Source organism: Phasianus colchicus, chromosome 1, assembly GCF_987193195.1.
Source record: "Phasianus colchicus chromosome 1, bPhaCol1.hap1.1, whole genome shotgun sequence".
NCBI classification, from domain to species: Eukaryota; Metazoa; Chordata; class Aves; order Galliformes; family Phasianidae; genus Phasianus; species Phasianus colchicus.
The window spans coordinates 80,086,449-80,103,841 of record NC_143436.1 but is presented as its reverse complement, the minus strand read 5'-3'; the positions used below and the strand labels follow the sequence as shown (position 1 = coordinate 80,103,841).

General features: G+C 53.2%; 2 protein-coding genes and 1 pseudogene across 9 annotated transcripts in view; 1 reads left to right on the top strand and 2 right to left on the bottom strand.

Annotated features, from left to right (window-relative positions):
* Positions 1-17,393, bottom strand: part of LOC149919777 (neprilysin-like) — a 59,944-nt gene that overhangs the window by 22,513 nt on the left and 20,038 nt on the right. The window lies entirely within an intron of this gene.
* LOC149919779 (neprilysin-like) lies at positions 773-17,204 on the bottom strand. 8 transcript variants are annotated; one of them, XM_090149539.1, is made up of 9 exons: positions 17,065-17,204; positions 11,782-11,887; positions 11,439-11,680; positions 11,295-11,338; positions 9,496-9,637; positions 7,777-8,017; positions 6,392-7,064; positions 4,846-5,060; positions 773-910 (listed from the first exon to the last, which is right to left on the bottom strand). In XM_090149539.1, the coding sequence occupies exons 4-7, from the start codon at positions 11,295-11,297 to the stop codon at positions 6,449-6,451; spliced, it is 1,002 nt and encodes a 333-aa protein (XP_090005665.1). In that variant the 5' UTR covers positions 11,298-11,338; positions 11,439-11,680; positions 11,782-11,887; positions 17,065-17,204; the 3' UTR covers positions 773-910; positions 4,846-5,060; positions 6,392-6,448. The 8 variants fall into 8 exon arrangements, 6 of the variants coding, with proteins under 6 accessions (XP_090005665.1, XP_090005673.1, XP_090005669.1 ...); XM_090149547.1 differs by lacking the exon at positions 17,065-17,204 and adding an exon at positions 15,619-16,854; XM_090149543.1 differs by lacking the exon at positions 11,439-11,680.
* On the top strand, positions 11,507-15,259 carry LOC149919780 (taste receptor type 2 member 40-like; annotated as a pseudogene).

The window sequence follows — 17,393 nt, the reverse complement described above, 5'->3', positions numbered from 1 at the left end:
TTCCTGTCCTTGCATCACCAGCCTCTGGAGCCCTTTGGATGGGGCTTGTGGCTGAGGCTGGGTGCCAGATAGAGGACAAAAGCACTTCCCGCATCCCTCCTCCTGTGTGGGGGGTGACGGGGTGCTCAATGCCACGTTCCCCCCCGAAGTTGGGCCCCCACCCAGCAGCTTTGTTCTTGTCTTCCAGCGCTGAAGGCACACGCCTACTGCTCACCAGGAAGATGGAGCAGCTGCGATGGGAAATGAGAGGCACGGGGAGCAGTGGTGCAGGGGCAGCACTTCCTAACAGGAGTTGGGGGCCTGGTGCTGCTTCCTGCTTTGGGGCACCTCCCTGCTCCTGTGAGGGTAGGGGCCGCCTGGGGACACGGCATCCTGGGGGCGGCTGCATCTTGCCTGCCCTCCTCCAGCAGCAGTGAATATGCAGTGATGCAGCTGGGAGCTGCTGGAGGTTGTGAGCAAGAAACGGCAGAAGCTGCCCAACAGTGTGAAGTGCTCTGTTCTGCTAAGCGAAGTGTCGGTGGTCCATGGCACATAGTGGAACCCCCCAGTGCTCCCGTACCAGTTCTCGGTTCCCTGGGGCCCCACTCAGCTCTTGAGCCCCTGCTTGTCCCCCAGCTCGAAGCTGAGGCTGAGGATTCCCAGGGTGCTGCTGCTTGGCTGGGGGCTGCACTTAGGGAGCGCATGAAATCTCTGGCAGGTGGGGGGAGACCTGCAGTGCCCTCCCCAATCCAGCCTGATTTCCCAGATGCAAAGAAAAGCAGTACAACACAGGTAAGCAGAACTGTTTATTTTCCAGGTGCTCCTGCAGATATGCTGGCAGATCTCTGCTCGGCTTCTCTTCAGACACGTCCTTCAATAGCATAAGAAGGAGGGAGGATGGTAAAAACGGCGGAACATAGTGCGGAGCATCCTGTAGAGGAAAAAAAAAGAATGGGGGAAGAGGGGTGCCCTCCGCCTGAGGAGGGGACCCCGTGCGTGGCTGTGAGATGGGGCTTAGCCCTCGAGTTTTCGAGGGATCCCCTTGCGTGCGGGTGCTGCTGGGGTGCCCTCCGCCTGAGGAGGGGACCCCGTGCGTGGCTGTGAGATGGGGCTTAGCCCTCGAGTTTTCGAGGGATCCCCTTGCGTGCGGGTGCTGCTGGGGTGCCCTCCGCCTGAGGAGGGGACCCCGTGCGTGGCTGTGAGATGGGGCTTAGCCCTCGAGTTTTCGAGGGATCCCCTTGCGTGCGGGTGCTGCTGGGGTGCCCTCCGCCTGAGGAGGGGACCCCGTGCGTGGCTGTGAGATGGGGCTTAGCCCTCGAGTTTTCGAGGGATCCCCTTGCGTGCGGGTGCTGCTGGGGTGCCCTCCGCCTGAGGAGGGGACCCCGTGCGTGGCTGTGAGATGGGGCTTAGCCCTCGAGTTTTCGAGGGATCCCCTTGCGTGCGGGTGCTGCTGGGGTGCCCTCCGCCTGAGGAGGGGACCCCGTGCGTGGCTGTGAGATGGGGCTTAGCCCTCGAGTTTTCGAGGGATCCCCTTGCGTGCGGGTGCTGCTGGGGTGCCCTCCGCCTGAGGAGGGGACCCCGTGCGTGGCTGTGAGATGGGGCTTAGCCCTCGAGTTTTCGAGGGATCCCCTTGCGTGCGGGTGCTGCTGGGGTGCCCTCCGCCTGAGGAGGGGACCCCGTGCGTGGCTGTGAGATGGGGCTTAGCCCTCGAGTTTTCGAGGGATCCCCTTGCGTGCGGGTGCTGCTGGGGTGCCCTCCGCCTGAGGAGGGGACCCCGTGCGTGGCTGTGAGATGGGGCTTAGCCCTCGAGTTTTCGAGGGATCCCCTTGCGTGCGGGTGCTGCTGGGGTGCCCTCCGCCTGAGGAGGGGACCCCGTGCGTGGCTGTGAGATGGGGCTTAGCCCTCGAGTTTTCGAGGGATCCCCTTGCGTGCGGGTGCTGCTGGGGTGCCCTCCGCCTGAGGAGGGGACCCCGTGCGTGGCTGTGAGATGGGGCTTAGCCCTCGAGTTTTCGAGGGATCCCCTTGCGTGCGGGTGCTGCTGAGGTGCCCTCCGCCTGAGGAGGGGACCCCGTGCGTGGCTGTGAGATGGGGCTTAGCCCTCGAGTTTTCGAGGGATCCCCTTGCGTGCGGGTGCTGCTGGGGTGCCCTCCGCCTGAGGAGGGGACCCCGTGCGTGGCTGTGAGATGGGGCTTAGCCCTCGAGTTTTCAAGGGATCCCCTTGCGTGCGGGTGCTGCTGAGGTGCCCTCCGCCTGAGGAGGGGACCCCGTGCGTGGCTGTGAGATGGGGCTTAGCCCTCGAGTTTTCGAGGGATCCCCTTGCGTGCGGGTGCTGCTGGGGTGCCCTCCGCCTGAGGAGGGGACCCCGTGCGTGGCTGTGAGATGGGGCTTAGCCCTCGAGTTTTCAAGGGATCCCCTTGCGTGCGGGTGCTGCTGAGGTGCCCTCCGCCTGAGGAGGGGACCCCGTGCGTGGCTGTGAGATGGGGCTTAGCCCTCGAGTTTTCGAGGGATCCCCTTGCGTGCGGGTGCTGCTGGGGTGCCCTCCGCCTGAGGAGGGGACCCCGTGCGTGGCTGTGAGATGGGGCTTAGCCCTCGAGTTTTCGAGGGATCCCCTTGCGTGCGGGTGCTGCTGGGGTGCCCTCCGCCTGAGGAGGGGACCCCGTGCGTGGCTGTGAGATGGGGCTTAGCCCTCGAGTTTTCGAGGGATCCCCTTGCGTGCGGGTGCTGCTGAGGTGCCCTCCGCCTGAGGAGGGGACCCCGTGCGTGGCTGTGAGATGGGGCTTAGTCCTCGAGTTTTCGAGGGATCCCCTTGCGTGCGGGTGCTGCTGGGGTGCCCTCCGCCTGAGGAGGGGACCCCGTGCGTGGCTGTGAGATGGGGCTTAGCCCTCGAGTTTTCGAGGGATCCCCTTGCGTGCGGGTGCTGCTGGGGTGCCCTCCGCCTGAGGAGGGGACCCCGTGCGTGGCTGTGAGATGGGGCTTAGCCCTCGAGTTTTCGAGGGATCCCCTTGCGTGCGGGTGCTGCTGGGGTGCCCTCCGCCTGAGGAGGGGACCCCGTGCGTGGCTGTGAGATGGGGCTTAGCCCTCGAGTTTTCGAGGGATCCCCTTGCGTGCGGGTGCTGCTGGGGTGCCCTCCGCCTGAGGAGGGGACCCCGTGCGTGGCTGTGAGATGGGGCTTAGCCCTCGAGTTTTCGAGGGATCCCCTTGCGTGCGGGTGCTGCTGGGGTGCCCTCCGCCTGAGGAGGGGACCCCGTGCGTGGCTGTGAGATGGGGCTTAGCCCTCGAGTTTTCGAGGGATCCCCTTGCGTGCGGGTGCTGCTGGGGTGCCCTCCGCCTGAGGAGGGGACCCCGTGCGTGGCTGTGAGATGGGGCTTAGCCCTCGAGTTTTCGAGGGATCCCCTTGCGTGCGGGTGCTGCTGGGGTGCCCTCCGCCTGAGGAGGGGACCCCGTGCGTGGCTGTGAGATGGGGCTTAGCCCTCGAGTTTTCGAGGGATCCCCTTGCGTGCGGGTGCTGCTGGGGTGCCCTCCGCCTGAGGAGGGGACCCCGTGCGTGGCTGTGAGATGGGGCTTAGCCCTCGAGTTTTCGAGGGATCCCCTTGCGTGCGGGTGCTGCTGGGGTGCCCTCCGCCTGAGGAGGGGACCCCGTGCGTGGCTGTGAGATGGGGCTTAGCCCTCGAGTTTTCGAGGGATCCCCTTGCGTGCGGGTGCTGCTGGGGTGCCCTCCGCCTGAGGAGGGGACCCCGTGCGTGGCTGTGAGATGGGGCTTAGCCCTCGAGTTTTCGAGGGATCCCCTTGCGTGCGGGTGCTGCTGGGGTGCCCTCCGCCTGAGGAGGGGACCCCGTGCGTGGCTGTGAGATGGGGCTTAGCCCTCGAGTTTTCGAGGGATCCCCTTGCGTGCGGGTGCTGCTGGGGTGCCCTCCGCCTGAGGAGGGGACCCCGTGCGTGGCTGTGAGATGGGGCTTAGCCCTCGAGTTTTCGAGGGATCCCCTTGCGTGCGGGTGCTGCTGGGGTGCCCTCCGCCTGAGGAGGGGACCCCGTGCGTGGCTGTGAGATGGGGCTTAGCCCTCGAGTTTTCGAGGGATCCCCTTGCGTGCGGGTGCTGCTGGGGTGCCCTCCGCCTGAGGAGGGGACCCCGTGCGTGGCTGTGAGATGGGGCTTAGCCCTCGAGTTTTCGAGGGATCCCCTTGCGTGCGGGTGCTGCTGGGGTGCCCTCCGCCTGAGGAGGGGACCCCGTGCGTGGCTGTGAGATGGGGCTTAGCCCTCGAGTTTTCGAGGGATCCCCTTGCGTGCGGGTGCTGCTGGGGTGCCCTCCGCCTGAGGAGGGGACCCCGTGCGTGGCTGTGAGATGGGGCTTAGCCCTCGAGTTTTCGAGGGATCCCCTTGCGTGCGGGTGCTGCTGGGGTGCCCTCCGCCTGAGGAGGGGACCCCGTGCGTGGCTGTGAGATGGGGCTTAGCCCTCGAGTTTTCGAGGGATCCCCTTGCGTGCGGGTGCTGCTGGGGTGCCCTCCGCCTGAGGAGGGGACCCCGTGCGTGGCTGTGAGATGGGGCTTAGCCCTCGAGTTTTCGAGGGATCCCCTTGCGTGCGGGTGCTGCTGGGGTGCCCTCCGCCTGAGGAGGGGACCCCGTGCGTGGCTGTGAGATGGGGCTTAGCCCTCGAGTTTTCGAGGGATCCCCTTGCGTGCGGGTGCTGCTGGGGTGCCCTCCGCCTGAGGAGGGGACCCCGTGCGTGGCTGTGAGATGGGGCTTAGCCCTCGAGTTTTCGAGGGATCCCCTTGCGTGCGAGTGCTGCTGGGGTGCCCTCCGCCTGAGGACGGAATGGGTCAGGAGCCCCTGGTGGAGGGGTCTCTCCCCTGAGTGGGTGTCTGTGGGTACCTGTTGCTTGTTGCTTTTTCCGGTGCTCTGTCTGCTCCGTAGCTGGGTTGGTCTTGTTGCTCTTTGGCTTTGGCTCTGGCTCTGCTAGCATCTTCATGCCCATCTGCTGGCTGAGGGCCATGTACCGCTATCCTTGGCTGAGCTTCTGCCTGGCCTTGCTCTTTTTCTGCAAGATCTCTTGTTTCGCAAGTTCTGTCTGTTCAACTTTCTCATATCTAGGTAAAAAGAAATATAAGCGCAAATTATTTCCTTGCAATGTCGGTCTTCTGCGGTTCTGCATCATTTTTCAGCCCGCTCCCTCCCATCTTTATTTTCTATTAGCTGTCAGTTACTATCTTGCCCGTACTGACCAAGTTCGGATTTGACTACACTTACTTTTACAGTAAGCTGTACGTTTGCAAAAGCTTGCAGAGCTTTCCATGACAAAGAGCGGTGTCACAGCTCCTGAGGAGGAAGGCGGGACGGACTTCAGGCTCGGGATCCCCGAGCCGAGCCCCAGCACCGCCTCCTCTCTCGGCCAACGGGCGAAGCAGACGGGCAGCGACCAAAGCTGCCGATCGCCTTCACGCCGGAGGCGGTGCCGGCACTCGGGAGGATGGCAGAGCCCGGGGCCACTCGGCTCGAAGCGCTTCCCGCCCACCCGGCCCGTCTCCCCACCTGGCAGCGCGGCGTCGGGTCGGCTCCGGGTGCGGCACGCCGGCTGCTGAGCGGCGTCACGGCAAGCAAGCCGCTAGCAACGGCACGCGTTCTAACGGGCTGCCTACCGCCACCCGCACAACGCCCGCCCCAGCCGCGCGCTGCCCCGGCAACGGCTTCCTCCCCTCCTCCTCGCGGCTCCTCCTCTGCCTCCCCCCCGCTCGGCGGCGGCGGCGATGGAGGCGGCGGCGGCGGCGGCCGGGGCTGCCCGAGGGAAATCAGCGGGGAGGTGCGGGCCGGGCCGGGCCGGGCCGGGGCGGAGCGGGGATGTGCGGGGCGGCGGCCGTCGGTACCTCCCGGGGCTCCGCCCGGAGCGCCGATCTGTGCTGCGCCCTTCCAAGCGGCGTGCGGGGCCGCGGCCTGCGGGAAAGGCACCCCGGCTGCGGCCAGTTTTGTCCTCCCGTAATGCTTGTTTAGCAATAAAGCAACCTGGATGGTGACTATTGAAATGGCGTAATTATTCCCTTCGGGCTAACTCCAGAAGGACTCTCTGGGGCTGGGGTTGGGGCTGCACGTGCCAGTGTGAGACGTCTTTCCGAGCCGTAATGATTCTGTGATTCTCCCATTCCTTTTCAAGTGCAGATTTACTCTTCCAAATACCAAACTGTACCACAGCAGCTACAGGAAAGCTACTCCGTTCAAGGCTGCTCTTCGAGGATGCCTTTCTGAGCGCGCTAGAGTTCTCAGGATCCTTGTACTTCTCTCGTCCCTGAACCCTGCATCCCTAAACCACTAGGTGGGAACTGGGAGAATAAATCCCTCCCCCAACCCCCCCACCCCCACTGTAAGGGCAGAACAAGTGATGCAGTGTGTACTTGCATTTGGACTGGCCTTGGTGTACTGAACACACCTTCAGCTTTGTCCACTCGCGTCAGCTGTTACTTGCAGCCAGCAGCCGGCGCCAGTATCATTTGTGAGGAAATGTCCCAGCGGAAGTCCTTCCTTGGGTGGACTCTGGCAGGCAAATGCCAAAGCTATGAACGCGACAGCTACCGCGCAGCAAACCTCCAGCTGTCTGTGTGCTTCGTGACGGTATCGGAGTGTCACAGCCACCCCACGACCTCACAGTGCGCCGGGTGCCTACCCGTAGCCAGCGAGCCCAGCCCGCACTGAGGTCGTGGGGTGACTGTGAGTTCAGGTAGTCACGGTGCTGGAGCGGGATGGCATCCGTGGGCACCGACAGCACAGCCCGGCGCGACGCGGCGCGGCGCGGCGCTGCTGAGCGGCAGCGAGGAGCTCCGTGCCCGAAATGCGACGGGCGCTCCCGCTGCGCGCTCCGTTCTACAGGCTGAAGCCGCCGGGTTTTGCAAAAACGCGAAGAGTTTCTCGCTGCGCGAAACGCCTTTTGCGCCTTGGAGCCTTCAGTGAGAGCGCGCGTGTCCGCTCGGGTTGGGAGAAGTGGATTTCCAAGAGGGCTCTGTCGGAGCGTTTCGGTCACTCCAGGGGCGGTGACAGAGTTCCCCCCGTGGCGCTGCTCCGTAGCGACCGTAGCTGCTGTTCCGAAGCCAACGTGAGAGCTTGCCCTGTGAGGACGGGGGACACTCCTGGTAGGCCATGCTTTACCAGTGCACCGCGTGCTTCCACCACACGTGAGCACAGAGCTGCTGTGCTCCACCTCAGCTGTTGCCCATCATGAGGCACTGCAGGGAAAGCACTGCACCACTGCATGTTGAAAGGGCAGTCCCAGATGTGTGAACAGCTGTCAGCGCCGAGCTATCGCAATACAAGCCCACAGTGATGCAGCACTCACCAGTGCTGTAGATCTGCGGATAGAGTTTACATTAAAACACGCCAAAAAAGCCACGCTCTCCATCCCTCTGAATAAGAAAGTGAGAGGAGGAGGCAGAAATCCAGCATGGCTCAGCAAGGACCTGCTGAGCAAGCCGAGGGCCAAGAGAGGTACACTCAGGCTTTGGCAACAGCGGTGTGTCACCTGGGAAGAGTGCACGGGTGCCAGTGGCATCCTGGCTTGTATCAGAAATAGCACTGCCAGCAGGAGCAGGGAAGTGACCATCCCTCTGTACCGAGCTCTGGTGAGGCTGCACCTGGAGAACTGTGCTCGGTTTTGGGCCCCTCACTGCAAGAAAGGCATGGAGGCCCTGGAGCGTGTCCAGAGAAGGGCAGCGAAGCTGGTGAGGGGTCTGGAGCACAAGTCTGACGAGGAGCAGCTCAGGAAGCTGGGGCTGCTTAGCCTGCAGGAGGCTCCGGGCAGAGCCTATCGCGCTCTGCACCTACCTGAAGGGAGGCTGTGGTGAGGTGGGGCTTGGCCTCTTCCTACCTAAAAGCCTTTTCAGTATCAGCTGGTTTTCTTCCAACAGCACATCAGAGGTGTTTTGTGACACTTCTGTGCTTGAGTGTTTGCCTTCCCAGCTGCCACAAGCGTATTTGTAGAAATCCTCACAGGGGTCTACAGTGTCATTGCTAGAATTCAGGAATCCGGCCAAGAGTGCAAGGCTCGGTTCAGCATCACATGATCCTGGGTAGGAAGGAAACGAGAGATCTGAGCGGTGACACTGAAGAATGAGGACAACATATTCAACAACCGAGGAAAAAAAAATAAAGAAAAAAAGAGGGATCTTATAATAAGATTTCTGTTTGATACAAGCTCCACTGCGTACAGACTGCTGAATCCCTTGTGAGCTTTTGCTGAAGGTGCAATAATACACACTCTGTCTTCGACTTCACACCAAGGCTGCTTTGCACTTTGCCAGGGAGATTCTTTCAGTCAGAGACAGGTAGTTCGTGCAGAGGTGGTGCCTGCCCTCCAGTGGTTCTATCTCGGCAGCCAAGGCTTGGATGACTCCGCCTTTTCTCTGTTCTCTCTCAAACAGCACGCACTGATTTGACCAGGTGATAAACAAGAAACTGCTGGTGATGTTAACACACAAAGCAAAAGGAGGCCATGGTACAACGAAGGTAAGGAGAAGAGCTTAGTACACGCAGGGAGATGTTCAAGGTGGGAAACAAGCATTTCTCAGTAATGACATCTGTCAAAACAGGACGAAAACTCGCTTGTGGTGTATCTTGCTTTGATTTAAAACCTCCTTCATCCCAAACGCTGGGAAGCCCTGGCTGTATGTTCTCATTTCGTGTCTGTGTCTTGTATCAACATCAGATCAGCTCTACTATTAAATAATAGTACTACAAATCAAAGCAAGATTTTCATGCTATGGTGTCAAACTGTGGTTTGTTAAAGTGGAAGGAGGTGCAGGGAGTGCAAATAGACATGATCTAAACTAACAACTTTCTCCTTAGTTTCTCTAGTGAAGCATACATGACAGCAGTGGGAGAAAAATGCCTGTCAACAGTGCTTGTTTTGGAGTAGGAGATACGTGTGCCCTCCAATCTAAACACAGCTTCAATATTTAGCTATCTGTACACGTAAGCGTTTGTGCAGACTGTTCTGCAGGCAGCTTTTTGGTGAATTGGAAAGATAACTGACAATTTCTGGCCTCTGCTCACAGCTTCCGCACTGCACAGGAGAATATGAGTTTTCTGTATATCAGTGTAGTGATTGGTCCTAGAAAACTGGAAATAGGCTTATGAAATCAGGGATGGACAAGTGGAAGAGAAGCTCTAAATCTCAGCTTCAGAGCCAGTTTCCTGGAGCTGGCTGCAGATGGAGCAGGGTCATAGAAGCTGGAAGCCAGGATGATGAAATTCAAGAAGAATTTCTTGACAATATAATGCTGCTCTCTCACAAAGCTGGGCCCAGGCTTATCAAATGGCAGTCGGAGGAGGACAAGCGGGGGGATATCTCCCCACGGTCACACAGGGAGGAGGCAGAACAGTCTGCCTTTTTTACAGCTGGTACTTTTTTACACTTCTTTATCTTTCTGAAAGCCTCACCCTCACACAGATACTGAGCATAATAATCCATGCAGGCAGAGAGAGGAACAGATCTTACAAACAGGGTGGGTAAGGAGTCAGGGAAAAGGATATTCCATATTATACCTAGAGCACAAGTCATCGTGATGTAGGTGATGAGTAATGCAAAACCGAGGAGAGTACTGAGAAGAAGCGCGCACAGCAGCTGGCTTTTCTCCTGAAGACATCGTTCTTTCTTTGGACCTGTTCCCAGCTCCTGGTCCCAGGTCTGGAGAGAGAAAAATGAGACACGCAGAAAAAAAGGAAGAATGGACAACTCATTACATTTAGCACTGGTCATACACTACACCTTCTTCCTAAGCAACTAGAAACTCCCTTTTGACTAGTGCCAGAAGGCTAACAGGAGGCCCAGTCCTCTCCCATAGGCTTTGCTTCATGCCTTTTGTTTCCCATTCTTTTCCAAATACAGCTGGTTCCACAGTGTTATGAAATATGCATCTAAAAACCAGCTTGCCATGAGGAGCCGTGTCCTTCCATAGCTTTTCTTGGTGTTCGGAATCACCTTGAATACACCTCCTGAAGATATCAAAGCCTGTTTGGAGCCCATAAAGCTGATAACAGGATGACCAGGACTAGATGCTCTTCATTCTGTTAGTGTAATGATTTCACTGAATCACAGAATTGCAGGGGCTGGAAGGGACCTCCAGAGATCATCAAGTCCAACCTCCGTGCCAAGCAGGCCTGCTGCAGCAGGCTGCACAGGTAGGTGTCCAGGTGGGTCTTGAATGACTCCGGAGGAGGAAAATCCACAACCCCTCTGGGCAACCTGTCGAGCACTAATTTCAGATCTCTTCTCAAGAAATAGCTCCTGCATCCTCATCAAAAATCAGAGTATTGTTTGTGTTGGAAGGGAACCATAAAGGTCATCTGGTCCAAATCCCCTGCAATGAACATGGACGTTTACAGCTAGACCAAGATGCTCAGCCTGATGTTGAACGTACCCACAGACAGGACACCCACCACATCTTTGGGCAATCTGTTCCTGTGCTTCACTACACTGAACGTTAAAAACTTTATACATTACATATATTGTATTACTATATATCGTATATTATACTCAATAGGAATGGCTACAATGAGGTTTCCACAGAGCCTTCTCTTCTCCAAGCTAAACAAGCCCAGCTCCCACAACCTTTCCTCCCAGGAGAGGTGCTCCAGCCCTCTGATCATCTCAGTTCCCCTCCTCTGGTCCCGCTCCAAGAGCTCCACGTCCTTCCTGTGCTGGGGGCTCCAGGCCTGGACACAGAACTGCAGATGGGGCCTCACAAGAGCCGAGAAGAGGGGGAAAATCCCCTCCCTCTCCCTGCTGGCCACCCCTTTTTTAAGGCAGCCAGAACACGGTTGGCCTTCCGGGCTGCAAGCGCACACTGCTGGCTCATGTCCAGCTTCTCCTCCACCAGGACCCCCAAGTCCTTCTGTGCAGGGCAGTGAGAGAGGTCTGTCCCATTCTCGAGACTGCAGGAAGTTGTAGATCACAGAGATGATCTTCTCTACAGACAGGTTGAATTTCATTGCATTTGTAATTTAATCAGAGAAAAATGGTAGGCATGTCATGAGTACAATTTTTGTTTCAAACCTCTGCCTTAGCATTAACTGAAGCATTCTCTCAAGCTCTCTCTCACTTTCTCCACTGACTGCAAAGGAAACTACACGACTAGGTGACATTTTCACCCAATAACTTCTGCCTGGAACAAGTTACGTAAGACAGTATTCACTGTGTGTGTTCCCTGCTTCCATCTATGAGGGATGCTCCAAAAGTAACGCCTCCTCTTGAATTATGATGGCCCACAGTACCAAGAGTGGGGGTTGTTGGTACGGTAGTAGAGGCTGAACCTTCACACCAGGATTCCATTCCGTTTTCTTACCATGGGACAGATGGCAGAAGAGGGGCAGTCTGACAAAACGGTGCCTGATATGGAAGAGCATAGGAAGGAAAAGAGTGGAACTGAATTCCCGCTTGCAGAAAAAATGGCACCACTGACATTCTTCAACACTTGCTGAACACTTACGGAGACCAAAGAGTTGAACGTTAACACAGCAAAGCAGTCGGCGGTGTGTTTCAGCCGTGCTGACAGCGATGAGAAAGACAAGCCGAGCTCTGGATGGCCAGGCAGATTCTGAAGAGCGTGGCGTGCAGGCTCTTGTTCATCGCTGGCACAAACGCATAGCTATTGGTGCTGACTATGTGGAAACAGCATGGTCTGGGGCTGAGAATATGCTCTACCAAAGGGTGTTATTGTGCTCTCTGTATCTGTTGTCATTTTCATGGAAATAAGTAGGAGGCAGAACTTTCAGAGAGACCTGCACGTTTGGGGCAGCTCAGAAAGAAACCAAAGAGAGAAGCACAAATACCGTCTTCAGAAAAAGGTGGCTTGGTTCAGTTTTTCCCAGTGGAAGCTGTCATCCTGCGGGGAATCCGGTGCTCAGAGCCGCCGGGAACTGCCCTCATCCACTGCAACTGCAAGCAGAAAACAAATTCCCTTCATATTCATATTCAATCACACTACTCTCACGAGCATTATTAGCATTTTATTCATAACAATTTTTTATATTAAGAATTAAAATATTACTTCATCTTCAATTCTGTTTCTTGTATTTCTTAATGTAAACAAGTACAGTAGGTACATATGTACAGTGGTGCAATTATACACTTAGCAGTAAATAAGTTCACCTATATTGGGAGTTGCATGCTTAGAACCTTTTTACTGATAGGCATGCACAGAAAAACATTTGGAGACCGCTGTCCTAGACAACCATAGATGGCATTGCAATATTTGCAAATTGAACAAGACAAAGAAACACTCTGCAAGAAAATACTTCAAAACTTCTGCTTTGAAATCTGCCCGCATACTCTACTGCACTACTTCCAGAAATCTCTGTGATCTCAATTCTAAAAGTCCTTTGTACTCATTCCTTAGAGTCCTATCCTACTTATGACGTCCTTCTCAAGCTTTATCACTACACCCAAATCTGTGCAATCAAAAGAACCCTTAAAATTCTTCTTCTTATATCTGGAAAGCGTTTGAATTCCCTACTTTTAGCAAGCAGAATTTTTTAAATATACACATTCCATCCTGGGACAGGACACAGACTCGATGAACACTTACGCCGTTTCTCCCACACATCATTAGTTGTGCTTGTCCAGATTTCAAATTGCTAGGGTGAATCTGGTATCTTTTCTTTGCACAAGAGCAGAGCAGAGCAAAATGGATGAGGGGAGCACTCTGATGAGATAATTATGAATTGCCTTGTTCATGTCTTCATACGAATGGATTCTTCTAATTTGGGGCGTTCAGAACAAGCATAGAGTGACAACTATAATATTGTCAAAGCCTCTGCACAGGAGCAAAACATGATAACCCACTTTATAATAACCATTTTAAGTCACCTGATAAAAATATGGAGTGTCCTGTGCAAGGACATCCATTTTGTTCCTTAATATAAAAAATGCATGCTGCATATTTCTCATAAACTCAGAAGTGATGTATCAAGAAACTGCAATTCGGGAGGAGATTTAGGCATCAGGTATAACACACAAATACAGGCATTTAAAGCAGGACAGCAGCTACCTGAGATCAGAATCATAAAGGGAAAAAAACCAAACAACAGCTCAGCTCCTCCAAAACCCTAGACACGGCTGCATTTCACAGTGTTAGGAGTCAAGGTGTCTGATGGCATCTCCTCCTCCTCCTCTGACAGTGCAAGGAAAATCACTGTTTCCTGCTGATCACTGAAGATAGACACCAAGGAAGAAAAGGAAAGAAAATGCTCCAATCTTCACTTCAAGGAAGTGAAAGACCCAAACATGCTCTCCTACACAAAGTCCTCTTTTCCTTGAAGTGCCTTTTCAAGGCAGAGAAATTATTAGTTTGTCTTGGTAATATCATTTTCAAACTATTTCCTTGCAGTTGAAATGTTTCTTTCTCATGATAAATGAGACGGGATCCCTCTATCTTCTTCCTCTACTAGGTAGCAGTTAGAATCTCTAAGAGAAAGTTGGAAGGTCTAGCCTTATTTTCTTCCAGCCAGCAGAGTGAGTATATAAAAAATAGGCTCTAGAAGTGGAAATCTGTGCTTCTCCATCAATTATCTGGCAGCAATGAGATGCTAATCCCTGTAATCCATACCTGTCTCATCATTTGGCTTTCGTGTGGCCGGCCCTTACAAGTATGGTTGAGAGGTAAAGATGAACCTATATCCTTTGTTTTCTTAGGAAAAGTCAGCAGAAGCCAAATTCAGAATGTCTTTCCTGCAAGCCTATGGCCCACCATGAGAATTCTTACTAAACAGTTGCGCATGTGAAGAAAGTTGAATGCTGTTAACTTCATGATGTTGAGCAAGAGCAATTCGATTAGTCTCCTCAAGCAGTTTTTAGAGATTTTGGGGGTTTGTGTACAAAATCTAATTCCCTCTCTACTTTCTGAAAATGTCTTGCATTTCTTGCATTTTCTGAGACAGAAATGGTTTTTTCCCCTACCCTCACATGTACGTATGGGGTGCAATCCTGACATGAAAAAGCCTGCAGGCTTTGGAAACTTCTCTGTCTTTACATACATAAATTCTGAGGTCTCTGTGAAAACTGACTGAGGATTACAACACAAACTTAAAAATGCATCTGAGCCCTTTAAATTCAAATTCTTTCTCTAATATGAAATGGCAGTAAGAGAATCCTTGTCATATGTGCATACTTTGAGATAGCAGCTGGGCTATTTATCATCACAAATGTAGAATAAAGCAAATACTGAAGGACTTAATATGAGAGTTTCTCCTCTGAGATAAAGAGGCGATCATGTGATGAGAACATCTAGTTGGGTTCAATACTCCTTAGCATAGCTAGAGCTTTTAGGTGCCGACGAAAAGCAGAAACTTGTGAGTTCTTAAGAACTGCAACGTCCAGTTTATTTTCCTCTTTTTGTCCACTAATTGCTATAATTGAGTCAATGATGGGACTTCTAGGAAATGGGACTGTCTTGGCTGTCAGTTCAACTAGTTGCATCAGGAGCAAAATATTGTCCTCCTATGACGTGATTATGATCTTTCTGGGCTTATCCAGGTCCTTTTTGCTGTTCTGGATGGTGCTGGATTTCTTCCCCAGTATTTTTTGTCAACCTTCCTGTCATAAAGAAAACTTATTTGTAACTTTTATAGTTACAGGTTTTTACATTCCTGAACTCTTCTAGTTTTTTGGTTTGCTGCCTGGCTTAGTGTCTTCTATTGTATCAAGGTCGCCGGTTTTACCCAGTCATTCCTCATCTGTCTGAAGCAAAGGATTTCCAGTCTGACACCCTGGATGCTGACAGCATCCTCTCTTCTTTCCTTTGCAACCTCTCTTCCTTTCTCCTGGGATAACTGCAACACACACAGCAACTTCACTACTCCTTTCACCGTGACAAACTCTTCAGAAAGGATAGCCACAAGGAAAACTAAGAGTTTGGTTTTGAGCCTTCTCTGTAACGGTGGTGTAGCTTGGCCTTCAGTAATGCTTGTTTTTTCAAGCGTCCTGCTGATTAGATCTCTGTGGAGGCGCACCAGACAGATGCAAAATAATGCAGGTGGCTTCAGGGATCCCAGCTTAGCAGCTCTTACTGGTGCCATCAAGACAGTCTTCTCCTTCCTCCTCCTGTACATTCCAAATTTGATTGCTTTGATTCCCCTTTTATCTGACACTTTCGTGCCTTTAAGCACTGAGGAAGCTGTATGTGTTGTTGTAGTGGCTGCCTGTCCTGCACGACAATCTACGGTCTTAACCTGGAGCAAGCTCAAATTTCGAGAGCTGCTCACCAGCATTTTGCACCACACAAGCTGCTGTGTCAGAGCTAGATGCAGTTGAAAGGCCAGGGCTAGGCTGTTCTTATCATACCAAAACCAATTAAATCGAATCCAAACCAATTAAATCGAAGTCACTGCAGTTACAAAATAATCGAAACATGAAAGAACATATTACTGTTCTTTTGTTCTGTTTTGTTCTTTTCTTCTGTTGTTATTGTGCAGAATGATTGAAATAAATCGACAGCAAGAAAAGGAAGGTGCAAGGGGAAAAAGCAGGGGAGAATGGAAAACCTTTGATGCAGGACAGAGAAGAAATAGCATAGCAAACAAGGAGTAAATCTAGTAGTCTAAAAGCTGAGGGAAGTGTTAGTTTGAGATTCTTACATGCCAGTGCTAGGGGCTGGCTTGCGCTGCCCTCACCTCAGCCCTCACTCAGCTCCCCGTACTCGAGCCTGGTTCTCCGATGAAGCAAAGCTGTCTGAGAAATCTTGGCGTGCCTCGGAGCTTGAGAAAAAAGCCAGAAGAAATCTTGCCCACCGGGCGCCCAGAATGGGAGCAGCCTTCTCTAGTTTTCAAGCATTATCTCCCTCTGAACTACGCTGCAGCAGCATTGAAGCCACACCTATGGCTGTCCACGTACCCTGATTCGGACCCTGACCTGCAGACTCCATTCAGCAGATTTCACCTTCAGTCTGTCTCCTCACAACGGACTTGCCTGGCGGTCTAGACTCTTGGCTCACCTTGGCTACCGTCACCAGGCCTGCTTTACTCCCCACGTTTCCGTGCAGTGGGTTTGCAGCCCTTGCTGGCCAGGCCATTTCTTCTTGCCTGCCTCCTTGCGATTCTCAGCTTCCAGATTCCTTCCTCGTTTGCCTTTGCTGCTCCCTTGCATGCATCAGCTAAAGATTATGCTAAGCTGTGTTTGCCACCGTGCTTAATATTTATTTCATTTACTACCAAAGCAGGAAACATGGCTATTTACAAAAAAAAGCCTACGAGAAGTAGACGTGCACAGCATAGACTCCCTTCCCACAAGGAAAGGCTAAGAAAATGCACAGCCTGCTCACCATTCTAGTAACATATTATCATCTCCAGTAACAGAATAGTGGAGAACGTTTGGACGCTGTGTTAGTGATTCCTGTACAAACATACTAACAGAACAGAAAATACAGAAAGGGACAGGCAGTGGAAGAGGGGGGGTAGGGGTGGGGCAGATGGGGGGTGGTGCGGGTGGGGGAGGGCGGGGAAAACAAGACTATTGTCCACTATCTTTTAAATGTCCATTTATTTAGTCATTAACAGAAACCTGTCAAAAGCAAATGTCATCTTACTTGACTCCTGTAAACTTCTTACAAAGGTTAACCGCCTAACTGCTTCTGTACCTTTCTAATTCTATTCTGCTGACTCCTTAGGGTAACAAAACACTTCAGCTTTTACTTTCCAAATACAGACTAAGGCAGAGCAGTGAGCAAAAAGCTTGCACTTGGCTGAAAAGGGAAAAGCATTATTAGTCTTCCACATGTACGCTCTCATCTCTTACCCTTTAGAAAAGAGTGAATTATTTACATTGACTTTGTTCCTGAATTATCTGTTGCAACAGACTTCCTGATTCTCACACTGGAAACTTTGGCAAGCTATTATAGAATTATTACCATTTTGCAGTTCTTTATTCTCTGCACACAGCCTGAGCATGGTCACTAGGACGACTAGCAGGAAGAGCGAGGAACTGGAAATCCCCGCACACCGTGGCACGAGGGCAAGACCCTTCTGGATGCAGAGTTCCAAAACCCTCCTGCCCTAATCCTCTAGGCCGGTAATGTGAAGAAGCACAGCTGTGACCAGAAAAGAAAGACAAACCCTCCTTACCTCCGGAACAGCCTTCATTTCTGTCCCTGGGCAGGCTTTGCCTCTGCGGTTGCCACAGCTGTCAACTGTGTTTACTTGTTTACTATCAGCACCAGTTCTGTGCTCAAGGCACACTGCTGAGCTTAGAGACAATCTCCTCTTCCCAGCTTGGCTGATTGCTGTGGGGAGGAGAAGAGCAAGGAAAAGCTCTGAGGAAAACACCCTTGAAGAAAATGGGAGGGAGGGAAAGTGTTACGCAGTTCTCCACCCACCTTCCCCACCAGAAAATTAGCTTTATTGTTCCTTCTGCAATTCCTTGTGAGCGTGGGTCCTTCCGATCTGGGGGTTGG

Bases quoted from the DNA above. Each gene is read 5' to 3' on its own strand.
- LOC149919779 (XM_090149528.1), bottom strand. The intron at 8,018-9,495 runs GTATAATATGGA...CTTCCTACCCAG, and splicing joins CACGATGACTTGTGCTCTAG to GATCATGTGATGCTGAACCG. The intron at 7,065-7,776 runs GTAGGTGCAGAG...CCGTCCTCACAG, and splicing joins TCACCACAGCCTCCCTTCAG to GGCAAGCTCTCACGTTGGCT.